The sequence below is a fragment of the Bos mutus genome, chromosome 7 (assembly GCF_027580195.1).
Source record: "Bos mutus isolate GX-2022 chromosome 7, NWIPB_WYAK_1.1, whole genome shotgun sequence".
Taxonomy (NCBI): Eukaryota; Metazoa; Chordata; class Mammalia; order Artiodactyla; family Bovidae; genus Bos; species Bos mutus.
In genome coordinates this window covers 59840804-59865823 of record NC_091623.1, presented here as the reverse complement: position 1 = coordinate 59865823, position 25020 = coordinate 59840804, and the positions used below count along the sequence as shown (strand labels likewise).

The window sequence follows — 25020 nt, the reverse complement described above, 5'->3', positions numbered from 1 at the left end:
GCTGAGAATGAACCGCGCTGCGCTCGAAGGCGCCTCACTGAACGCACTGGCGGCCGCTGCGCGGGCCAACCATTTCCTCCCCCCAGGCAGCTAGGCGTCCGGTCACGCACCTGGGGGCTGCCTCGCGACACCTGGCTGCATTGTTGTCGCCTCAACTGTCTACTCTCTCCTCAGACAGGACCCAGCACCCGCCCCAACCTGTGCCGGCCTTGTACCCCTTTAAGAAACCAGACACGGCCAGGGGTGGGCGTGGTCACCGTGAGTGAAACGGGGGGGGGGGTGCGTAGTCGGGCAGTCCTGATTGGCCCGAGGCCCGGGCGGTGGCCACGCGCGCTTGCGCAGTGCGCGGTCGCGCGCGCCAGAGGGGAGGAGAGCGCGAGGGTGATAATTGGCCGCGGCGCGGGCCCCGCCCGCGAATGGAGGGCGATCACGTGACGCGACGGCTGGGGGCTCCCGGCGCGGGGGACGCTGGTGGCCAAGATGGCGGCGGAACTGGTGGAGGCCAAAGTGAGTGAGCGGCGGCGGCGCCGGCCAGGGCGGGCGGGGGTCGGGGGCCGGGCGGCAGGCCGAGGTCTGTGCCTTCCTCTCGGGGCCCCACGGCGCAGCCCGCCTGCGGCTCGGCGTCCTGCCCCCTCGCCCGCCCCTGGCCTGGGGGCTCCGGTTGCGGGCGGGGCGCGGGGAGGCCGGGGGCGGGGCCCCCAAAACCTCACCCCAGTCTCCGAGCAGGGGGTTCAGCCCCCCAGGCGTGAGGTTGGGTCCTCCCCTCTCCAACCCGAGCGACTAGGGTCCAGATCGCGCTGAACACAGGCACAGGGCCGCGCCTCCAGCTTGAGGCACATTCCCCCCGGACAGCATGACGGGTTGGGCTGCTCGTCCCTTCCTCGAGGTCGGCTCTCTTTGGCTTGGGGGAGTGTCTGCCTCTCACCGCTTCCCATGGTATAGTGGGCTGGCATCTGGGTCTCAAGTCTCCTCAACCAGCTGATCAGGCTGCGCTTGGCGGCTCTCTGCTCGGAAGGGTCCTCTGACTTCTGCCACCACTTCCACCATCCTGGGTGATGAACTGAGGTTCCTGAACCGCCCCCAAACACAGGGTGTCTCTTGGGGGTCTGTACCCCAGGCTGGGGTTTAGAGCCCTTATTCAGCGCCCGCTCTGGTCCCAGAGCCCCGCCCCCTCCTGACATCCTTCTCACCCCGGAGTGGGCGCGGTGTTAACTGAGCTTGCCTTCCCGGTGTGATGGTCCTAGTGTCGACTCCTTCCTAACTCTTTTCTCTCAGTCATAGGTCCTGGGTTTTGCGTTCCTTCTCACTCTTTCCCCTCCCGACAGCATTTGTGCAGCTTTGAACTCTGCTCCTGGGAGCCCTAGACTCCACACTCAAAGGATCAGACCCCATTTCCAACCCCAGCTGCTTCCCTTATACTCACGCCATCACGAGTCTACTGCTCAGACCATACTCCCCACACAGCCCCTCTTTAGATCTGTTTAGACACCCCAGCTCTGGAGTCTGAAGCCCCGCTCTTTCTGCGGGTCTCTTACGTTGATCCTTGAAGTGTCCCCAGTTGGTTGCAAGGTAGGCTTCTTTAAAATGGGTCCTAGTCTGTCTCCCCTGTATTGCTGTCTGGGGTCCACATTCTACATCCCACGGATGTTACTCCTTCTAGCTTGAGGCCCCTTTTAACCGTCTTGGGACTAAGTTGGGAGCATCCCTCTCCTAGGAAGTATTTACTGTCAGATGCCCCTGCGAGGTGAGGCTCTAGAACCCTTGCCCCTGACTAGGCTAGGTTCTTGCCTGAGAAGTTTACTCAAGGCCGCTCATCTTTCGGAGGTGGGGGACGGGACCTAGCAAGACTGAGGCCCCGCCCCCTCCCCGGCTGATCTCCCCTCCCAGGGGTCCTGACCTGTAAATGTTTTCTCTCTCGCTCCTCCCTCTCCCTCCGTCTCCCTTCGCTTCCCACGGGGATCTGAAATACAGCCCTCACGGTTCTGTGATTATCGGGTATTACTCTCCCTCCACCCGAGTGCCCTCCGCCTATACCTGCATCACACACGCGGCCACCGCTCTGTTTTGAGAAATTGAGACTTGCCCTAGAGACGAAGGGGTCCAAACCCTGCCAGCCCAAGGTGGCAGCCTGTGGCCTGAAGTCCCCTGGAGCCCTGAAATTTAACCTCCTCAGGGCACTGTGGGTCTGTGGCTCTAGATGCAGGCCTGCCACTCCAGCCAGAGAGTAGGGTCTGAACTATTATACCATCTAGGGCCTTGAAATATGATCTGATGAACTCTACTTGACCCTTCCATGACTGGGGCCCCCTCCCCAATTAGATCAGGTTGATCCTTTTTCAAGTTCTCTAAACCATGAGCCTCTGTCCTAGAGGCTCTCAGGACTGCCACCCAGCCTTCTCTGGTCCTCTGGAACCTTCCTACATCTTCAGCGCCTTGCTGTCCCATGGAGTGCTTTACATGTCATTGAAATGACCCGCTCTTTGAGCACTTTCTTAAACCTTTCATAGTGATAGCCAGAGACTTATCTTTTGGGATGCAAAATGGGCTGATCTGAGAGGAGAGCAAGGGGGACTTATTCATATACTTGGAAATCTGAGACTCTTCACCTGAGGCCCCTGAGAGGGGTTGGGGGGAAGGGTTGGGCTGGGCACTCCCCTAGAGGGTGTGTAGCCATATGCCCTGAGTTCTGAGTTCCTGCAGTGAGGAGCCCGTGTTCAGTTGAGTGTGGCTGTTGTATCCAGGCCACTGTTTCTCCATGCGGCTCCTGAGGGGCCCAGAGTTGAGGCTCTGGAAGCTGTTGCGGGCCTGGCGCTGTTTATAAACACAGATCTGAGGGGCAGGCGGGTCAGGATAAAGCCAGGCAGGAAGTGATCTATGTAGTGCTTGGGGCTTCTTCCTGAATGTTTGCGCCCCGCTCATTCCCCCCCTCCCACCTCCGCCCAGTGTCAAGAGCAGGCTCCTGGGTAGTGGCAGCTGCTGAGAAATCCGAGTCCTGAACATATGGCAGCTCAAGAGGTGTGCCCCAGGCTGCGCGTGCACAGGCAGCTTCCGGATGTCCCCAACCTGGTGGAAGGGGCAGGTGGGGGCAGGGGCTCCCCAGGGCGGGGTGCCCTGTCGTGGTCAGACTCTTAAAGGCCAGGCCCACCTGCTTCAGGCTCAGTGGCTGGCGGTCAGCTCTTCCACATGACTTCGCCTCTCCCCTTGAGTGCCTTGGGCCTCTTCCAGAAGAAACATCTTGTCTGCAAGCCTTTCTCCTCTGTTCAAGGTAGAAAGTCAGGCTGAGGGAGGCAAAGCCTCTTTGTTTGCAGAGTTTTCGGATTCTGTGGGGGCCTGCAGACCGCTGGGTCCCCCACCCAGGGGGCATGCTGGGGAGTGAGGGGCTTCTCGGAGCTGGAGGTAGACAGCCTCAGGAGTCCAGATACCGCCAACGCTGCTGTGGACACATGGGGAGGCCTGGCACCAGCTGCTTCCCTCTTGGAGCCTCAGTTTTCTCACCTGTATAGTGGGCGCCAGTCCCAGTGAGATTAATGAGTGCGAAGGCCGGAGAGCTTGGCATGGTGGGCGTGCCCCATCTGCAGCATGGGAAGAGGAAGATCCTGCAGCAGCAGAAGGTTCCCCCTTCAAGGCTTTGCAGGCAGGACTGGGCCCCCCTCACAATTGTGAGGCTGACAGGGACCCAGGCTCCTCTGGGAACCTGGGACAGAGCTTACACTTGAGCCTCAGGCTCCTGAGTCCTGGGGCCACCGTCACATGGCACATCTCACTCACTCTTTGATAGCCAGGAAGCACCAGCGCCTTCTGGCTTTGAGGCCACTGCTGTAAACAGCCTGGCAGGGGTCCTGCCCACCTCAGACCGCCAGACTTTTTCTAGTTGCTTTTAAGTGATTTCTTGATTTCTTTGGCTGCTGTCCTGCCCTGGGCTCACCAGCTTTCCACGTCCACACTTGTCGCCTGTACTTTTTCTTTTTTCCATTTCCCCTGGAAGTTTCTCTTTCCCACCACATTTCATTTAGCACAGGCCAGCTTCAGGGCTCTGCACAGGTGGCCCCCAAACCTGGCTGACCCATCCTTCGGGATACTTTGCTTATGGAGCATATTAGGAAGTCCACAGTATCATGGAGGGCAGGCCACTGCTGGTCAGTCCCACAGAAAGCATCAGGGTCCACTGTGCTCTTGTGTTTGGTCAGATTTCGTTGGAGGGACACCACCAGGTGATACTCACGAGACCTCAGTCATCGCTTTGCCACAGCTCAGTTACAACCTCTGACTGTTGGGTCCCTGTGCTTCTCTTTTGGGGGGGATTTTGCCCCTAGGGTCACTTGCTGATGTCTGTGAGACGTTTGTGGTGGTCATGACTGGGATTTGGGAGGGCTTCTGGCATCAAGTGGGTGGGACCAGGAATGCTGCTCCATACCCCACCATGCCTAGGACAGCCACACCCCAGAGAACGATCCAGTCCCGAGGCCCACGGTGCCGAGGGGAGGACATCTGCCGGGGTGACCTGCAGATTCTTTGATGGCCTTAGCAGTGCTCAGCTGAAATAAGCCGGTGCAGGGGCAGCCTGGTAGGGAGGAACCACCCCAGTTCAGAGTCAGGTTTGGATCTTGTCTGTAACTGGAGCTCAACCCAGCCTGGCAGGGGTATTTGAAGGACCAGAATTAAGTATGTAATCACTTACCCAGCTCAGTCCCCAGCAGATGAGTTGTACTGAGCAAGTGGTGGCTACTGTCCTCTGGATTGAAGGGAAGATGTGTTTGTGGCCGATGTTGCCGACGTTGGTTGAGTACTCATTCTGCTTCTGTGCGTCATCTTCTCTGGCCCTTTCCACATGCTAATGGGGTAGACCTGCCATCCTCCCTGACGAAGAGAGGCCATCGGTATTCCCAGCTAAGGAATGGCTGAGACTGTTGACCAGGAAGCAAGATTCCCAGCTTCTGCCCTGGGACTGCTTTCAGGCTTGAAGATGGGAAAAGAGGACCTAAAACAGAAGCATTCGTGGTGTGGGGGTGGGGTGGGGGTGGGGGGCAGTCAGAGAAGATTTTGCTGCGTTGGTGATGCTGAGAAAGGCTGGAGGAGGGGAGCAGGGCTGAGCTGGGACGGGGCCTCACAGGGGAGGGTGAGTGCAGGCATGGAGGTGGGACCGAGCCCAGGCTGGGGGGCTCGGTCTTCCCTGCCACCCTCCCAGTTGGCCCGGGTGGCCCCTCACCCTGGCAGCATCTCCATCTGAGTGTGTGTGTCTGTGGTTGCTCTTCCCCAGAACATGGTGATGAGTTTCCGAGTCTCCGACCTTCAGATGCTCCTGGGTTTTGTCGGCCGGAGTAAAAGTGGACTTAAACATGAACTTGTCACGCGGGCCCTCCAGCTGGTCCAGTTTGACTGTAGCCCCGAGCTGTTCAAGAAAATCAAGGAGCTCTATGAGACACGCTACGCCAAGAAGAGCTCAGAGCCTGTACCCCAACCCCACCGGCCCCTGGACCCCCTGACCATGCACTCCACCTATGAGCGGGCCAGCTCGGTACCCAGGACTCCCCTCACAGGCCCCAACATTGACTATCCCGTGCTGTACGGGAAGTACTTAAACGGACTTGGACGGTTGCCTGCCAAGACTCTCAAGCCAGAAGTGCGCCTGGTGAAGCTGCCCTTCTTCAACATGTTGGATGAGTTGCTAAAGCCTACCGAGCTGGGTGAGTCCCTGCCCCACCCCAGGGTGGCCCCGCCTCCCAGGTTCTCCCGGCATCCAAGGCCCACCAAGTGGCCAATCAGGAGCATTTTCTGGGGGTGCATCAAGAGCTAAGGGGCTGCGTGCGGGGGGCTTGCCCCTCCCAGAAGACACAGGGACCCACTCTTGGGTCCTTGAATTAGTGAGCTATAGCTGTGTAACAAGTTACCTTAGATCCCAACAGCTTGGAGTAGCCGACACTTCAGTTTCTGAAGGTCACAACTTGGGAGTGGCCTAGCTGGGTTGTTTTCGCTTCGGGTCGCTCAGGGGGTCATGGTCCAGCTGTTGCCAGGGGCTGCCTAATCTGAAGGCTTGACTGGGGCACGGGTGGCATGCTTATTCATGGGACCGAAACACCAGCTGTTGGCTGGAGACACCAGCTCTTGCCACATGGGCCTCTGTGGGCTGATTGAGTGTTCTCCCAGCATGGTGTGGAGTGGTGGCTTGTTTTCCCCCTGACTGTGATGGGGCAGGGGGAGGGGGCTGCAGAAAGGGAGAGAGAAAGTGAACATGGTCACACGTGTGAGCATGTGACCCCACTGGAAGCCAAGGGCTCCCCTGCAACCTGAGCTTGGAAGTAGCATGTTTTTGCTTCTGCCGTATCCCAGTGGTCACATGGACCAATTCTGCTGTGCTGTGGGCAGGGCCTTCGCCAGGCTGGACCACTGGGAGGCAGGGATCACTGGGGGCCACCTGGAGGGGTGGCCGCTCTGCTCTTAGTCCTGGTGGTAAAGGAGCTGGAGGTTTGATCTGAGGTTCAACCTGATTGCCCCACCATCCCTGCCCCGCTAGCAGAAGGCTGTTTCCTAGTAGGCAGCCTGTAGGAGTGACCCTGGTCAGCAGGATCAGACCTGTCCACACAGGCAGGCCATCAGGGTGTGGGTAGGTGTGTCTACAAGAGGCGGGCGCAGCCACAGGTGGTGGAGATGATGTCGCAGAACCTTGTTCTCCTTTCTTTATCCCTTCTGTTGACTGAGGACCTGCTGTGTGTCAGGCCTATAGGGTGGCACGTGAATAGGCTCCCACCGCTTCCATGCAGCCGGTTGACTGGGCTGGGAGTGGGTATCAGCTTGGACTCAGCTTCAGAAGCTGCCCTGAGCCCCCCACCCCTGAGCCACAGCTTCCTGGGCCTCCAAGGCTCCAGAGAGCGAGTAGAATGCAATGGGGTGCTTGTGGTCCCTCCAGTTTTCCCAGGTCCCTGAGTGTTCCTATTCACCCACACACTCCTCTTCCCCCTCACCCACACACTCAAATCACAGTGTATCTCTGAGGACCTGCAGGGTGGGGGATGCAGACAGAGCCCATCATGCTTGTAGAGGCTCCCTGCTAGCACCCTTTGCTTGGGGCCTCCAGGTACCCTAGCCTAACCTGGTGCTGTGTGTCCTGAAGCCCAGCATGGTGGGCCCTGGTCACGAGTCAGTCCCAGCACGCTGTGCCAGAGATCGTGGCCGCTCCACGCCCCCACCCACCATGCCCCTGGCCTTGTGGCTCAGTCCCTCCCAACTCTGCTGACCCAGCACCCTGCCTTGTTCGGCGGGGGCCCCCTCTCTGCCCACAGGCTTTAATTCCAGCCCCCACCTGCTGGCCCCTCTGTCCTGCCCTAGTTGAGAGTGGGAAGGGAGGGGAGGACTGGCGGCTACCTCTCTCCTTCTCCCGGCCACCCTTGGACTTGGGGAGGGTGGGGTCGGATCAGAGGTAAAGAAAGGTGCCACTGATGGGTGGTCCTGGGGTCTGAGGCCTGCAGTGCAGCCCAGGGCTGTGCCCTCCACTGCCTTCTGTCTGGCATCAGGAGGTGTTTCTCACCAGCCCCCAGGTGGGGGCAGGTTGGCCCAGCCGCACCTGTCATGGAGGTGACGTGACAGCACAGGGGACCCAAGGCCCTTCCCTGAGTTTCTCTGTCTCTGCTCCCCCCACCCTGGCCTCTCTTGATGTCAGGACTCATTCCCCAACAACCCCCAGCATGATCCCTGTAGACTGTGGGGCCTCAGCCCTGGCTGGCTGGCTGTTCTGAAGACTGAGCTGACAATTCAGACTCTTTCTTAAGGACTCAATCACCATCTTTGCAACAGGGAGGCTGGGTTTTTACCCGGAGGCTGTGCAGCAGGTTCGGCACTTGGTAGGGGCCAGGGCCAGGACTGGAGGTGACTTTGAACTCGGGGCGGCAGCCTCCTTCCCTGGCCTGGACCGTGGGCTTCCTTCCTGCACGCAAATGTGCAGTCACTCCCGGCCCACAATGCATCACTTTGCCCTGAGCCCCCGGGGACCCCGGTCACCTGATCTCCGGGAGAGTCTGCTCCCCTGTCTGCACCAGGAATCACTCGGCTCGGCTCAGAACAAAGAGGCCAACCCCACTCTGCCTGTGCTCCCACCCATTCCCCTGCCCCTCCCCCAGGATGCACCCTTTTCCCGAGTCTCCAGGACCCCCAGGGGCTGCCCGCGGTCCTACGGGAAGGCTTGATAGAGTGAGCACATACACCGGCCCTGAGCCAGCTGGCCCCCTCTGCTCTGGGACCAGCCATTCTGGGTGCCTTCCCACAGTGCCTTCTGTATCTGGCACAGCCCAGGAGCCCCCTCAGGAGGCTCAAGCTAGCTTCCCCTTCTCCTGCACCCCAGGTCCTGACCTGCCACCTGAAAGGAGGCCCAAACAGCCTGGTTCTGTTTCCCAGAGCAGCCACTGGCCGGCTCCGGGATGGAGCCCGTGCCTGGCCGACAGGAGACATAAATCACGCATAGAGGAATGTTCGGGTTGGGGGAGGGGAGGGGAATAATGGAGCCACAGACCCGGAGCTGGAAGGACCTTAGGAGGCAGATGATCCACTCCGCAGGGGTGGGGATGGCTTCCAGAAAGGTCAGGAGACTAGCCCAAGGTCACACAGCATCCTGAGGACGGGCCCCTGGAGCCCTGTGCTCGGCCAGCTTCCCTGCTCTGAGCCCTCCCTGCGTCATGGCTGCCTTGCTCTCCTGTGGGGAAGCACCGTCTCTGAGCCACTCTGGACTCCGGGCCTCATTTCAGGACTGGGAGCCCAGCCGTCAGGGCCAAGCATCCAAGTCAGAGGCACTTACAGGGGGCCGGGAATGCAGTCTTACTTCCAGTGCTGTTGCTTGGGTCTTAACCCCCTGATGGCCTGAGGGTCCCCCAGGACTGGCCACTTGGGCTGTCAATGAGCAGAGGCTGACTGGGGAGGGCCAGACCTCAGGGCCACGGTGTGTGGGCGAGAGGAGGTGCTGTCATGAGATGCGCTGGCAGAAGGAAGGAGGCACGACCTGGCCCTGCACTGCCCCTTGGGGCTCCCAGCATCCTGTGGGCAGTGCCTTGTTGGGTGGGACCACTCAAGCGGCCTGGCCGGGTGATCGAGCTGCCCTGCCCAGGTCTCCTTGTGCCCCAGGAGGTGGTCGGCTGACTCTGGTGGAGAGCCACCAGTCTAGCGCCCGCCCCATTGGGCAGAGCCTGCATAGGTACCTCATTCAAGGTCTAAGCCCTTTGGCTGGTATTGCCCAACTGATAAGCAAGGCAGTGGGGTCCCTGACTGGCAAGGAACGCTCTGAGCAGCAGTGGGGGTTGTTAGTACCAGGAGCCCTGTACTGTGCATTTGTTGGGAGGTAGCAGTCAGGAGAAGGCAATGGCACCCCACTCCAGTACTCTTGCCTGGAAAATCCCATGGATGGAGGAGCCTGGTAGGCTGCAGTCCATGGGGTCGCTACGAGTCGGACGAGACTGAGCGACTTCACTTTCACTTTTCACTTTCACACAATGGAGAAGGCAATGGCAACCCACTCCAGTGTTCTTTCCTGGAGAATCCCAGGGACGGCAGAGCCTGGTGGGCTGCCATCTCTGGGGTCACACACAGTCGGACACGACTGAAGCGACTTAGCAGCAGCAGCAGTCAGGAAGGCTTCCTGGAGGAGGTCACAATCCCACTCAGACCTGAGAGATAAGTAGTAGTTAAGCTGGACATAAGCAGGTGGGTGGGTGTGATCCAGGTGGAGGCCCAGTGGTGAGAGAGCTCGTGAATGGAGGCCGTTGTGACCGGAGCACGGTGTGGCGCAGGCCAGGGGCAGGAGAGCGGCTTGGACGTGGGTGCCTTGTGAGGTGGGGGGGGACTGGCTGGCGTGTCCTGAGGGCTTCCCAGCTTTTCTGGGCTGTATTTTACCTCTGCTCTGAGGCAGAAAATACCCCTAAGGTGCAGAGAGACAGAGTCACCTGCCTGCTGCCCCACAGCCTGGTGTGGGACCCACCCCGCCCACAGGCCCTCCGTGGCCTTCTTGGCCACCCCATGCCATGGGAGCCTGGATGGTTAGAAGGCATCCTGTGTCCTGTGTCCCAGCTCCAGGGGCAGGTGGCCTGAGCCCCTGGGCTGCCTTGGCCTTCCTTCTCTGTGGTGGTGGGAGGGTCTCCGCCAGCTCTGCAGCACGTGGTTGCCCTGGGGAGCGCCCAACACGGCCTGTGAAGGGCTCCTTGGGTGGAGGTGGTTTTCCTCACAAGGCCTCCTGCCCACAGGCATCAGTCCTGCCGGAGGAGGCTCACCTCCATTGCCCATGATCCCCTCACCTCCCAACTTTCTGCACAGCCCTGGTTTCTACCTGCCCAACATCCCTCCTCCCTCCTGTTTTCTCCACATACTAACGCACCCCACTCCCACCCCCGCACCACCTCCGCCGCCCTGCCGCTACACCCAGAGGAAGCTTTTAGACAGCAGGCTGATCCCATTCCTCCTCTACTCCAAGCACTCTCCTGATCTGCTGGCTTGTCTGCAGATCCCCTCCTTGCCCTCACTTGCTCCCCATCTCCAGCAGGTCCTGCCCTGGGGCCTTTGCACATGCTGTTCCCAACATGGTCCTCCCTGCTGCACAGCCTGATCTAAAGCTCACCTCCCTCTCTTCCTCATCACTCTCTCATCCTCCGAGGCCTGGGGCTGGCTTGTCCCCACCACATCCACGGGTCAGAGTGGGTGCAAGCAGTGTGAGCAAAGGCTTGGAGCTGAGAAGCAACCACAGGCTGCAGGGAGAATGGTGAGCCCCCGCTTCTGCATTCATTCCTCTGCTAATCCCACCAGCAGGAAGTCAGGGGTGCTCACCCCAGGTGGAGGAGCTGGGGTTTGAACCCAGAGCCCCTAATTGGGGCTTGTTGTACCCACCCGCCCCCCTCCATTGTGAACCCCCTGCTCTGCTCCCAGTCCTGAGCACCTCTTTTACCTCCTCTGTGACTGCACCTGCCATCCTGTTACCACTGGGGACAGGCCTTGGCTGGGAGGAGCGTCCTTGGGAGCCCAGGGGCAGGGGCCTACCAGCCAAAGATGGAAGTAGGAGGATGACCAGTCATAGCCAATCAATTCTTTTATATATATGAAATATATATATTTTATATATATAATAAATATATATAAATATTTATTTATTTATTTATCTGGTTCTGCCGAGTCTCAGGACTTCTCTTGTGGGTCAGACAGTACAGAATCTGCTTGCAATGCAGGAGACCGGGATTTGAACCCTGGTTTGGGAAGATCTCCTGGAGAAGGGAATGGCAGCCCACTCCAGTATTCTGGCCTGGGAAATCCTAGGGATACAGCACAATGGATCTTTAGTTCCAGCATGTGGGATCTAGTGCTCCAACTGGGGATCGAACTCTGGCTCCCTGCATTGGGAGCTTAGCCACTGAACCACCAGGGAAGTCCCAGCCAATTGACTTCTTGAAGTCTCTTTCTGTTTAAACTTTTGTAAAAATATATATTTATCTGAGAAAAGGCAGGTTAACAGCAAAGCAGCCAGGTGCTTGCTCCTGCTGCTGCTGTCTTCTCTCTGTGCAGTGTGCCCCTGCTGCTGGTCTACCCGTAGCCACTACCTCCACCCTCCCAGTATACGTCGAGTACCTGCTGAGACCATTACATATGCTTTGCTGGCGGTGCTTTGCAGGGCTGCCTGGCTCTCTGTCAGGGTCCCAGGGGAGGTTTCCCTGGTTCACTTGCTCCGCCTGCCGTGAACCCTGGGGCAGGGTTCTGCCTTTAGTCCCGGAGAGGCTCTGAGGCCTGTGGGTGTGCTTGGGGCTGGGAGGGCGTGTACCTCCTCCAAGCCCCCACACCACCTGGCAGGGCCTCCCCCACCCCCGGCTGTGCGGCATGGGTGACAGCAGAGGTACTTTTAGTTCAGTGTCCACAGTGAACCGAAGACATGGGGAAACAGTGCTAACTCTCAGGACAGAGGTTTTGGAGAAAAAGGAAGCTGGGAGGGAAGTGGGGGTTGCCGGAGCTGCTGGTGGGCTGGGGTGGGGTGGGGGTTGCAGATTTTAAATAAAGCCACTGGGGAAGGCTTTCGTCCCAGTGGCATTTGCACAGACTTAAAAGACATCAGAGCTGTGTAGATTGTCGGGGGAGGAGTGTTCTGGAAGAGGGGATGGCACGCGTGCAGAGGCCCCAAGGCGGGATGTTCTTGGCAGGTGGCGAGCAGGAGGAGGAAGCCAGGGTGGCTGCGGTGGAATCAGGGCCACCAGGGCTGGGGACAGAGCCCTGCCCCCATCACTGCCGCTATCACTGCCCCTGACCCCTGAGCTGGGGGGAGCCAGGAGGGGTCTGCACGTTGATCAGATGAGCCCCGGTGGGAAAGGGGTGCCTTTGGAAGCCTGTGCCAACAGAATTGGTCAAGAGGAGCCAAGATCAAAAAATATATATATATAAAAAAAAAAAGAGGAGCCAAGATCGAAGGTGGGGGTGAGAGTCATGGAATCTTGGCCTTGAACAACTGGAAGGGTGGGGCCACCCCTGGAGGTGGACGGCAGAGGCCTGGGTTTGGGGGACACCCGCCCTCTCCCAGCGGTGCAGCGTGTGCTGTGTCCCAGCCTAGGTGGCAACTGGCCTCTCCTGGCCACTTGGCTTCCTGGAGTAAGAGTCAGCCAGTCTGGGCTGACGGCTCTGGAAAGCGCCACCTGCCCCTGCTGCATGGACTCAGGACCCAGCCGCCAGTGACCTTTCTCTCCATTTCTGCTCTGTGGCTGGCCGGTGGGCGGGCCCTTCCCTTGCCTTCCAGGAGATTCTGTGGGGTTGGGGGAGTGTGTTTGACCCCCAACTCTGCCTCGCAGCCCAACTCAGGTGCTTTGAGGCTCCTCCCCCCACCCCATAAATAATTGCCCCAGGCTCTTCGGGCAGGTCTGGGCGCATCTGCAGGTAGCCTGCTCAGCCCAGCCCTCCAATTAGGCAGCCTTCTCAGGTGCCCAGCAGGGACTCCAGAGGGACCAGCCCTCCATGCAGACAGGAGCTGGCAGCTTACTGCTCACTGAACACCCCCAGTAACGGTCCAGTCCTGGTGGTCTCGGGCATAAGGGGTGCCCAAGCTTGAGTGGGAACGGGGCTTGGGCTCAGTGAAGCTGGGGTGGGATCCCTCGGCCCCACAAGGTCTGGCTTCTGGGCCCCAGCAGCTTTAACATTCACATTGTTTGCTTTTTAAATTTTGGAATTCAGAAGGTTCTGAAGCAGGGGTGGGCTCCTGCTCCGGGTGTGTGCTGAGGCTTTTGCATTACGGGGCAGAGTGGGGACGTGTGGCTCGTGAAGCCGATAATATTTATACTCCAGCTCCTTCTAGAGACAGTCTGCCCACCAGTGTCCTAAAGGGTTTGCTGTGGGAAGAGAGCCGACACCTTGCCTCCCCAAGGCTTGTTGCCAAGGCTGTGGTCAAAGCCAGTTCTGGCGCCCCCTCCCCAGGGGCAGCTGTAGCGCATACCCCCTCCTCGAGTTTGTTTCCGCACCTGGCAGCCTGAGCTGCACGCTGCTCTGCACCTGCTCTTCCCACTTAAGCTGTCCTGGGGGTTGGCCTTTTGTCGGAGCACAGAGAGCCACCTGATGGGACCTACCGTATTCATAGGTTTTAGTGTTCCTCCACGTGGGGCCACAGCACACAGGCGGGCGTTTAGGTCCTTACCGTCTGTTGCTGCTAAAAACCGTTCCGCATCCCGTCTGACAGTGGTCCTTGGTCCCCCTGTGTATGCGCCACCTGCAGTGGCTGCTTCTGAGATGTTAGTCATTTTGGTAGACAGTGCTAGCTTGCCCTCCCTGGAGGCTGTCACTCCTACCAGCCATAGCCTCCTCAGCTTGTCCGTGGTGTTGGTGTTTTTTGGCCTTGCCACACAACTTGTGGGATCCCAGCTCCTGGATCGGGAATTGAACCCAGGCCCTCCTGCAGTGGAAGTGCAGAGCCCTAACCACTGGACTGCTAGGGAAGTTCCAGCCTCATCAGTTTTTAATCAAACTTTTCAATCCCTTCCAGTCTGCAGTCAGATGACTTCTCAGTGTAGAGGATTTTTTGGTTTGTTTTTGGTTTTGAGGGGTGGCTTTTTTTTTCTTGCTTCTTCAAATTTATGTTTAAATTGAGATATGATTGACATGCAATAACCTGATACGAGCTTCTGGTATAAAGTGACTTCATGTTTTGATTCATCACAGAATGATCACCACTCCTCAGGGTAGTTTTAAATTTTTAAACTTTAAAATCCAGTTCCCATACAGTGAAATCCACAGGTACTTAGCTTGTCATTTGAGTTGTAGCAGAGGCATGTGCTGAGTAACCCCAGTGCCACCAAATACAGAACATTTCCATCACTGCTGAGTCGCCCCACCGCCCCACAGCCCCCAGAGGCCGCCTCCGTTCTGAGTTCTGTCACCGTGGATTAGTTTTGCCTCTTCAGGAAGGTGACGTAACACACACAGCATGGCCATCTCCGCATCTGCCTTCTTTGTTTCAGCTGTACGGCTTCACGTCCGTTCATGTCGATGAATGGATTACAGGTTTTATTGTATGAGCGACCACAGCTTGTCCACGTGTTCTTCTATTGCTGGTCACTCGGGTTGCTTCCAGTTCAGAGCCACCGGAATAGATTAGCCAGGCATTCTTGCACAAGTCTTTTTGTAGACTTACTTCTGCTTATTTGGGAAATACCTTTAACAGTGGGTTGCTGGTTACAGGGCCAGGTGTATTTATTAGCCATTGGCTAACAGTTTTCCAGGATGGTTGTTCCATGTTACAACTATGTTCCCTGTTACCTCAGCAGAGAGTTCTGGTTGCTCCACATCCTTGGCAGCACTTGGAATGGCTGGCCTTGTCATTTTAGCCGTTGTAAGTAGAAGTTTCGTAGGTTTCATCTGTTTGTGTATTTATTAGCCACGCCTTGAGTGGCATGCCAGATCTTAGTGCCCTGACCAGGGACCAGACCTGAGCCCCCCTGCAGTGGAAGTGCAGAGCCTCAACCAATGGACCATCGGGAAGGTCCCTGTGTAGAGGTTTTTAAACGAACCTTGCATTCCTGGGCCAGATCCCAGGGGGCCTGGCTGTTTGCTCATGTTTTGTTAAAGATATTTTACATTCATGAGAGATGGTCAACTGTGTTTTCCCCTTTTTCATGCAGTTCTGTCAGGTTTTGGAAGCAGGGTTATGTTGGCCTCATTAAAATGAGTCAAGAAGTGTCCTTCCTCCTCTACTTTCTGAAGAGTTTGTCTGTTTTATTTATGTCCTTGCTGAGAGGCTTGTGGAATCTCAGTTCCCCAACCAGGGATTGAACCCTGGCCCCGGTAATGAAAGCCTGGAATCATAACCACTAGGCCACCAGGGAATTCCCTGGAAGAGTTTATATGTAGTTCATATGATTTCTTCCTTAAACATCTGATGGAATCATGAGTTCATTTTTTTTTTTAACTGATAAAAAGCTTTTCAAACTTCTGTATGTTTCAATGCTAGTCTTGATAATCTGTGTGTTTGGAAGAGTTTGTTCGTACCCTCTACATTGTTGGATTTATTGGTGTGAAGCTACAGCCCCCTCTCCGCTTCCCCCGCCCTCCCACCCTGGTCAAAGGCCCGAGGGTCTGTACTGTTGTCCACCTCTCGTTCCTGACAGTCTGTATTCTCACAGTCTTACTGTTCAGTCTAGCTCAGTGTTTATCAAAGAACTTTGGCTTTGTTGGTTTTCTCTGTTGTTGGCTTTCTAGTTCATTGACTTTCATCTTTATCTTTAGTTTCCTTCCTTCTAATGGCTTTGGCTTTTAGTTTGTGCTTTTTTGTTCTAGCCTCTTGTGGAGGAAGCATACAGCTTTCATTTTTAAATCCTTTTCTTTTTTTTGCATCTTAAACCCATTTGATTTAAAAACACACACATTTATTTATTTCTTTATTGGGCTGTGCCAGGCCTTAGTTGTGAAGTGGGATCTTTAGTTGTAGTGTGTGAACTCTTAAGTTGCAGCCTGTGGGATCCAGTCCCCTAACTAGGGATGGAACCTGGGCCTTCTGCATTGGCAGGTGGATTCTCAACCACTGGACCACCAGGGAAGTCCAGTTCTCAGCCCTCTTGAACAGAGGGGCTATAGAGGCTGCTACTCCCCGAGAGGCCCTCAGTGGGGGACACAGGGGATGTGAGTGTTCCCTGGACCATAGGCTGTGATGAGTGGCCCCAGGAAGGGGCAGGATCCAACCCCCCACCATCCCCGGTGGGCCCTGCATCCATCCCACCTGGGTGGGCCCAATCTGAAGAGGGTCAGGCCTGGAGGGATGATGGTGGTTGGCACCCTTGCCAGGGCCCAGGCCTGACCTTGACCCCACGTTTGTTGTTAGTTCCACAGAATAACGAGAAGCTTCAGGAGAGCCCCTGCATCTTCGCCTTGACCCCCAGACAGGTGGAGCTGATCCGGAACTCCAGGTGCGCTGTGCCTGCCACCAGGCAGCCCGGGGAGCCTCCACCAGGAAGGGTGGCCCCCACCACACGCTCTCAGCACCTTTGACCCACAGGCCCCAGGTGGGCCAGTCGTCCCCCTTTCACAGGGTCCCCCTCACTGGGAGCCTCACTGCTCCCAACATCCAGGATGGGGGTGTTCTCTGTGGGGTGTGGGGCAACATCCTGCCCCCACCCCCTTAAGGCCAGGAGACCCCCAGTGGTGACCACCTGTGTCCCCTGGGGGCAGGACCACCCTGGGTGAGCAGACAAGGGAGGCAGGCTGGTCCCAGGCTCTGACTCTGCCTCTCGAGGCCTTCAGTTTCCAGCTGGGACAAGTCACCACCAGGGCGGCCGCCCGGTGGGCACAGGGCCCACACCTACTAGCCCTCTTAGCATCCATACCGGCCCCCATTCTCCAGAGAGAGATCATTTGCCCAAGTCACCAGCAAGAAGACAGTGGGGCAGAATGTTCTAGGCAGCGCCCTGAGGCCTTTGGTTGCTGTGGGAGGTCGCGGGTTAGTCCACTTGGCTGGTCCCTGGCGAAGGCTCAAACTGGCTGCTGGGCACAGGCCCTCTCACTGACCCTCCTCTGCTCCCCATACAGAGAACTGCAGCCTGGGGTCAAGGCCGTGCAGGTTGTCCTAAGGTAAGCCCAGGTGTGCCTGGTCACAGGGGCGGGTGGGGACACGACCTTGCCCACCTTCCCCTCCACCATCCTGGATGGCTGAAGTCCTGCCTCGCCGCACCCCAGGACCCTTTCAGACTGCCTCTGCCCCTACCTGATCCTCCCTTTCTGCTCTCTGGCCTTGTCCCTGGATGCACCATCATGCTGCCACCCCACCCCCCGCCCCCCTGCCTCAGGCCAGACACTGGGTCCCTGAGGACCTCCCCACACCCGTACAGTCTAGCATTGAGATCCCCCTGGCAGGCCAGAATAGACACAGGTCATGTCGTCTCCCCCTAGGCCCCTGTCTGTCCTCCCCACCTCTCCCAGCGGGCCCACCCCTGCCCACAGTGCTCGTGACCCCACGGTCCCCATTGTCCTTGCAGAATCTGCTATTCAGACACCAGCAGCCCTCAGGAAGACCAGTACCCACCCAACATCGCCGTGAAGGTCAACCACAGCTACTGCTCGGTGCCGGTGAGTGGATGCCCAGCAGCCGGGTCTGCTGCGGGGTGGGGCCGAGTGCTGGGGGGCGGTGGGCACAGCACCTAGAGGTGGTCGCAGCCGGCGCATCTGCCCCCAGGGCTACTACCCCTCAAACAAGCCTGGAGTGGAGCCCAAGAGGCCGTGCCGCCCCATCAACCTCACCCACCTCATGTACCTGTCCTCGGCCACCAACCGCATCACTGTCACCTGGGGCAACTACGGCAAGGTGAGCGGCCGGACCCGCCTGCCTGCCCGAGCGCCTCTGCCCAGCCTGCCCCCGCAGCCTGGCCCTGACTAAACCGCCCCTTCCCGCCCCGCCACCCCCAGAGTTATTCCGTGGCCTTGTACCTGGTGCGGCAGCTGACCTCCTCGGAGCTGCTGCAGAGGTTGAAGACCATCGGGGTCAAGCACCCGGAGCTGTGCAAGGCACTGGGTGAGCCCCGGGGCTTTTGGCACTGCTGGGTGGGGCTCCCCTCAGTCTCTGGTGCTGACCTCCAAATTTGCTGGGGCTTGTTGTTGTGGGCGGGCCCTCCATGGAGGAACCTGGACTTCCCAGGGTCCAGCTGTCACCCTGGGGTTGGGGTGCTCTGGAAGGTCTCTAGAGAGTGCAGAAGGAAGTGGGGAGTCAGACCGGGAACCATCAGTGCAGAGGCCCTGAGGAGGGACGAGCCAGAGCTCAGTGAGTGGGCACAGAGAGGCAGGGTGAGGGCCACCGAGGTCCATGGGGCAAGGGGCCTTGGAGGGCTTGTGGGGGAGGGGAGGACCCCTGTGATCAGTGGTCCAGGCACGTGGTTCTGGGCTGATGTGCAGAGACAGGGTGCATGGGGTCAGCGCTCAGAGGCTGAGGATGAGGGTCTGACCAGGGATGCTGAGACCATTCAGTTTGGGTTGTATTTTTTTCTTTTTTCTAAACCAATTAAAGGGAGTGGGGATACATAGAGCATTAAAAGCCCAAAGTGATAGCTTAGATAGGCAGATAGAACCTTCCTTCATCCTACCCTGGGGCAGCCCTGTATGGCAGTGGCTTGGGAATTCCCTCTCTGGTCACCTGGAGGCCCTGGTGGGCTGGCTTCCAACTCCATCCTCATGCAGTTCTGGGCAGCAGGGCCTGGCCACGTCCCAGTCTGACCAGTGGAGACACTGAGGCCAGCGTGGCAGAGTTAGGGCTCTGTGACCCCAGGGCCTCAGCCTAAGCAACCCTCTGCCTCCCCTCATTTTCTTCAAAGGGCCCTTTCTTCAACCCTACCCCCACCTGCCTGTTTACCTGTGGGGGCAATGGCCAACGTGACCAGAGGAGGTGGGCTCCCCACATTGGGCTTGGCATGGGGCTGGGCAGGGTTATCCAGGCACTGCGGGCCCCAGGTTGACTTCTCACTGAACGGCCAGGAGCAGCAGTATGGCAGCAGTGTGTGGGCCAGCTGACCGCCTGCTCGGGCAGCTGGGCTTGCTCTCTGCTCGCAGCGCGGAAGTCCTGTTGTGCGTCTCAACAGAACCTCTCCGCTGCACGCGCCCTCCCTCTGTCGTGTGGAGGGGGACCAGGGCCTCGCTATGAAGCATGGTGTGCGCTGGATCCATTCTCAGCTGCTCTGGGTCTTTTTGAGGGGGCCAGGGCCTCGGGGTCTATCCTTCGTTAGTACTTCTCAGCCAGAGAGAGGGGCCACAGGGTGGCTGAGAACAGCAGGGCACTCCAGGGTGGGGACAAACTGGCAGGTCGCCCTCAGCCCCATGTGGGAGGAGGAGGAGGGAAGAGCAGAGTGCCCTCCAGTGTCCTCCAGCTCCCTGCGCCCCCTGCAGGCCCACCCCCAGGGCTGCAGTGCGCCATTTCCTTCCAGGCTTTTTTCCCTCTACACCTCGTGTACTCATAGTCAGGTAGCTTTGTGGTTGGCGCCCACTGTCTTCTGATTTGTGAGAGAAGCAGGCTTGAGCGGTGCAAGGAAGCTATCTCATTGGCTCGCTCCTGTGAGCCCCTAGAGGGCCCCCAGAGGGTGCTTCTGGCCTTGGGGCTTCCCAGCTCTTGGAGGCCTTAATTTTTATCAGAAAGAACAGTCACGGCAGGTGACCTTTGTCAGCTCATCTGGGTCTTTCCAGAAAGGGTAGGCTTGTCAGGGGGCCCCCTTGTGTGCACTCAGATTGTTGTCAGAATTGAGCGGCACTGCCCAGGGCTCTTTAACATTAGCTGCTCCTCATAGTCCTGGGCCCTGGAGCTCAGACATGTGTCCCATCACTGGAGGAGGTGGGTGTGATGGACTTGCCATGTGGACCTTCTGAAGTGGGGGCACTGAGCTGTTAGCTGCTGCCCTCCCAAGCATCTCTGTGCGCTGAGGGAACCCGCTGCTCAGCCCTGGGCCTTCAGGCACCCCTGTTCCTCCCCGCTGACATCGGTCACCCCTTCCCACAGTCAAAGAGAAGCTGCGCCTGGACCCTGACAGTGAGATCGCCACCACGGGCGTGCGGGTCTCCCTCATCTGCCCGGTGAGTCAGCGCATGAGGTCATAGGGGCAGCCAGTGGTGGGTGGCGCTGGCTGGGCAGCTGTTCACACCCATCCCTCTGCCCCTGCAGCTGGTGAAGATGCGTCTGTCGGTGCCCTGCCGCGCGGAGACCTGCGCGCACTTGCAGTGCTTCGACGCAGTCTTCTACCTCCAGATGAACGAGAAGAAGCCCACCTGGATGTGCCCGGTGTGTGACAAGCCGGCCCCTTATGACCAGCTCATCATCGACGGGTGAGTCCCAGGGGCGTGGGGACCCCTTGCCTCCCTGGGCCTTTGGAAAGAGGAGCGGGGCCCTGTGACCCCTGAGGCCTTCATGGTCCCTCCCGGTGCCTCTCATCCTGTGGCAGCTCCGATGGCCCCGGGCAAGAAAGAGAGGCCAATGTCAGCCCTGGAGGATCTGTCAGGGTCTTTGCTGTCTGCTTGGCGATAGTGTAGCTTCGGGTTCAGAAGAGGAGCTCCAGACCCGCAGGTCTGCTGTTGCCCCCCCGTGACCTTGCATTTTCTGAGCCTGTTTCTTCCCCCGGGAACCTGCACAGCTTGGGGAGCGGCTTCTCCAGCGGTGCTCAACAGAGGCTTAGTCGCATCTTTCATGTGGAAGAATGAGGCGGACACGCGTCTCCCCAGCACTCTGCCCAGTTCTGTTGTCCCTTTCCTAGGGGGCAGCAGTGTGCGATCAGACTGTCCCCTGAGCCTAGCCAGCAGGCCCTCCCCACACTGAGGGGAACATGGGGAACGAGGCCATTCTCCCCAAAGGGAAACTTCACTCTGGGCTTAAGTTTCCAGAAGTCCAGCACCTGACTACCAGGCTCCTGCCAGGTGCTGGCCACACCCACTTCTGACCCCAGAGCTGGGGCTGGTGGGGGTGGGGGCTGGGTGGCCCAAGCAGGAGGGGCCATGGGGAAGCTCTGGACAGCTGACTGCATGACGGCCCCACCCACATCCGATGGTCGAGGTGCAGCTGGGGCCAATGCTGTGAGGAATGGGGTAGCCCTAACCCGCAGTGGCCGCACGTTGCTGGTCCTCACCATCAGACACTTGTCTCAGTCCGCTCACTGCGTTAGATGTCTTGCAAGCCCTCCCTCTCATCTGCTCAGGGAGGTGGGCTTTGATCATCCCCATGTTACAGATGAGGAGACTGAGTCTCAGGAGGGGCGTCCCACAGCCCAGGCCCCAGCTCCCAGGGGGCCAGGCAAGGACTTGAAGAAGCAAGTCCAGTCAGGCCAACTATGAGCCTGGGTCCCCTCCCAGCAAGGACCAAGCCGCCACTCCCACAGTGTCCAGCCTGGGGTGGGGTGAGGAGGCCCCTGGGGCCGGGCACCAGGCTGGGCCTGAATGGCAGCTCTGTTCCCGGCCTGGCAGCTGTGCAGCCTGGGCCCGCCTCCCCCTACAGGCCTGGAGCAGGTCACTTGGGCCCAAGTGCTGGTAACTCTGACAGCTCTAGGGACACACAGGCCTAGGGCTGGGTAGTGTGATGATGTCCCACACAGACTGTGATTCCATCAGCCTGCAGGGCCTGAGTGTAGCCAGGGAGGCTTCTTGGAGGAAGGGCCCTTGAGTCATACAGTTCTTCCTCAAGGCTTTGCTGTTTTGTTTCTGGCCCTTAGCTGGGTGATTTAGGGGGTCCCCAAAGAACTCCATCCTTCAAGGAACTCCCCTGTGGGCATGTGAGATGGGAGGACTGAGCCAGACACAGACACTGTTACTTATGCTCTGCTTAGAGGAGAAGAGGAGCATAGAGTAGGGCTTTGGGGGGTGAGTAGGAGTTTTCCAGGTGTGACATATGGCAGCCAGAGCTGTGCTCATACTGTGGTGACCAGGGGGTGATGGGGTTTGGAGGGGCCCCTTCAGCCACAGAGGGTGTACTGGACAAGGCCTCCCTCCTGTGTGATCATGATGGAGGGGATCAAAGCCACCTCTAGGCAGGTGCAGTGTGGATGTTGAACAAACGCTGAGGGCTCCGGTGGGTGTGCCCTGCTCTCGGCCCCTCCCCAGACCCTTGCAGCTGCTGTAAAGTGTGGGTGCTGGGCCCGCATCGCTGTGCAGGTGGGGAGACCGAGGCCCAGGAGCAGCTGTGGCAGGACCAGAATTCAGGCCTGCTGTCACATGGCCTCATGCCTAGGGGGACTCACTCCCCCACCCTACCCCCCGGCCTCTGCATCTCCAGCTATAAAGTAAGACTTGCTGGCGGTCCATTAGGAGCAGCACCTGGGGGTGCTTCCCGCAGCCGCCCTTGGGGGGTGCTGCTGGCTGCAAGTGACCTGGGCCCTCCTCCTCCCCAGTGAGCCCAGAGCCTCTCAGGGCCTTTGAGCCCCGTGTGTCTCCTTTCTGAGCCCCAGATTCCTCATCTGTAAACGCAGGCAGTGTCAGGATGGGAGGGTGGAGGCCAGGTAGGGGGCCCTCCTGTGGCTTCCCCCGGCCTCATGCTCCAGAGCAGCTCCGCCGTCATCTTGCCATGGGGGTGGAGGTGGTGACTGGAGGGCTCACTGTGTGTGGCCCTCACAGAACCTCAGGCTACCAGGTGTGGCCAGTGCTATGTACTCACCCCTGCTGCTTCCTGGCCTGGATCTCCCTGCCTGCAGGGTGAGGCAGACCCAGGGCCCACCCTCCGCAGTAGCTACAAGGGTCTGGGGAGGGGCCAAGTGCCCAGGCCAGGAGCAAGGCACACACCAGAGCCTCTAGCTTCTCTTCAGCATCATGCCCTGAAGCACTGTTCTGGAGAAGGAGATGGCTCCTGGGGAGCACAGTGCAACCCTGGAGTCAGCACCCCTCTTCCTACCCCTAGGCTCCTCTCCAAGATCCTGAGCGAGTGCGAGGACGCGGACGAGATTGAGTACCTGGTGGACGGCTCGTGGTGCCCGATTCGCGCCGAGAAGGAGCGCAGCTGCAGCCCCCAGTGCCCTATCCTTGTGCTCGGTGAGGCCACCAACCTCTTCCTGGGGCTTGTCTCCCGCCCCACCGCCTGTTTATCTGAAACACGACTGTCCCGGTGGAGTCAGTCCCTCTAGAGAGGGGCATCCAAGGGTCAGTGAGCAGTCAGAGATGGTCCAAGTGCAGCCCCATCCAGAGTGCAAGGGGCCTGGGGGCATCAGGCCCCTCGCCCTGTCCTTCAAAGTGGGCCGCACGGCCAGGCTGCCCCTGCCCCTCTCTGGCCTTGATTCCCCTGCCCTACAGGTTAGCAGCACCCCCGAGCATCTGTCCCCTCTCCCCTGCAGGCACCTCGGACGCCAATGGGCTCCTCTCTACCCCCAGCGTCAACGGCGGGGGCGGCAGCGTGCTTGGGGGTGCGGGCAGTGGAGGCGGCCCAGTGGGCAGCGTGGAGAATGGGAAGCCGGGAGCTGATGTGGTGGACCTAACGCTGGACAGCTCGTCGTCCTCAGAAGAGGAAGAGGAAGAAGAGGAGGATGAGGAGGACGAGGACGAGGAGGGCCCCCGGCCAAAGCGCCGCTGCCCCTTCCAAAAGGGTCTGGTGTCGGCCTGCTGACTGCTGGCCGCTGCCGCGCCAGCCGGACTCTCGACTTTCCTGGTGCTCACCACTTGGAGGGGCACAGGCGGGCCTTGGGCACAGAGGGAGGAGTGATTTTTTTTTCTTTTCATTGTTGTTCATTTTGTTTTTTCCACCCCTTTCCCTGGCTCCTGGCACCTGTACCTCTGGACTCTCCCATCGGAGGATTAAAAAAAAGGAAAATGACAAAAAAAAAAGTATAAAAAAAGAAAAAGAAAACAAAAAGCAAACTGAAAAACAAGGCAAGCCACCCACACAGCCGCTTCCCCGGCCAGTGTCGGAGCCCAGAGTCGGAGCCGACCCTGAGGGGAGGCCCAGGACGCCTTGACCCCGGACGACCATTCCAGCTGGTGCGAGGGACCGGGTGGTGGGAGTTCAGGGAGGACTGGCAGCCAAGTGGCCTCTCCCTGCAGCGGTGGCAGCAGTGGCCACAAGTCTTGACATTCATCTGTTCCTTTGCTTTCTCTCTCCCTGCTAACATGCTCTCATGAGAGCCCAGAGCAGGGAGCCTCTTAGCCAAGAAGCCATGGAGTGGGTGGGGGTTGGGATGGGGCCTTGGGGGGGCAGGGGTGGGCAATGGGGGGACGTGGGGGGCCAGGGAGGGTTTAGCCACAGATGTGTTGTATTTTTTGAAAGTGCAATAACTTGGTATTTTGAAGACTCGGCATGTGGCCAGGGCCCCCCCCACCCCCCTGGCAGCAGGCGGGGGCCCCAGGGCGCGGCACCGTGAGGCGTGGTGGGGGGGTGGGTCTCAGTTTTCTAGCCAGCTACCTCGGTAACTCCAATTCAGGTTAACTTCCCTAGGGAACAGTGCAGGTGTCCACGGACACCGCCTCCTCGGTGGGGTGGGGGCTGCCACTTCGGAGGGGTGGCACGGACCTGCCTGGCCTCTCCATTTGGGGTGGTTCCTCCCCCATCTTCTTGCTCTTGGGTTTTCCGACGGGTACAAGGCCTGCCCGGCTCCCCCCTCCCCCGGGAGCCTCACTCTGGTCTTCCAACAGGACTGGGCGTCAGCTCCCCGCCCGGCTCCACCCGCCCCCCAGTGGCTCCCAGCCTGGGGGGTGGTTCAACGACCATGGGGGCTCCCGCAGCGGCCCCAGACGCCTCCACTGGGTGCCCAGCCCCCCGCCCAACACCCTTGTCCCCTGGAGGCCGCACCTGGTTCTCCAAGACCGCCTGTGCCCGCCGTTCTTTTTTTGCTTTTATTCTTCCCTGCACCCCTCACCCTCAGACCCCAGAATAATTTTTCTTTGTATGAACAGAACTCTCCTAGTCAGGAAGCAATATCATTTCAGGTCTAGAGAAGAAAGGGACGTAAATCTGGTCGAGGGCAAATTCAGTTTTGCTGTATAAACTCGGTTGCGCAGTTCGGCCCCCCCTCTGTCTGCACCGGCAGCTGAGGGCCACTGTTTTCTAATATTTGTATTCTAATTTAATTGTTTTTTAAAAACGCAAATAAAAAAGTCAAGGTGAAGCTA

At 58.8% G+C, this 25020-nt stretch overlaps 1 protein-coding gene across 1 annotated transcript; it reads left to right on the top strand.

Annotated features, from left to right (window-relative positions):
- Window positions 1–349: 349 nt before the first annotated feature.
- Window positions 350–25020, top strand: PIAS4 (protein inhibitor of activated STAT 4). Its single transcript, XM_005895957.3, has 11 exons — window positions 350–507; window positions 5258–5684; window positions 16301–16385; window positions 17005–17046; window positions 17451–17541; window positions 17648–17776; window positions 17878–17983; window positions 19949–20022; window positions 20111–20271; window positions 22823–22953; window positions 23253–25020. Exons 1-11 carry the CDS (start codon window positions 481–483, stop codon window positions 23519–23521), a joined length of 1542 nt encoding a protein of 513 aa, XP_005896019.1. The 5' UTR covers window positions 350–480; the 3' UTR covers window positions 23522–25020.

Excerpts from the sequence above, each read along its gene's own strand:
- PIAS4 (XM_005895957.3), top strand. The coding sequence starts at position 481 with ATGGCGGCGGAACTGGTGGAGGCCAAA. Across the intron at positions 5,685-16,300 it reads GCTAAAGCCTACCGAGCTGG|TTCCACAGAATAACGAGAAG; the intron begins GTGAGTCCCTGC and ends GTTTGTTGTTAG. Across the intron at positions 16,386-17,004 it reads GAGCTGATCCGGAACTCCAG|AGAACTGCAGCCTGGGGTCA; the intron begins GTGCGCTGTGCC and ends CTCCCCATACAG.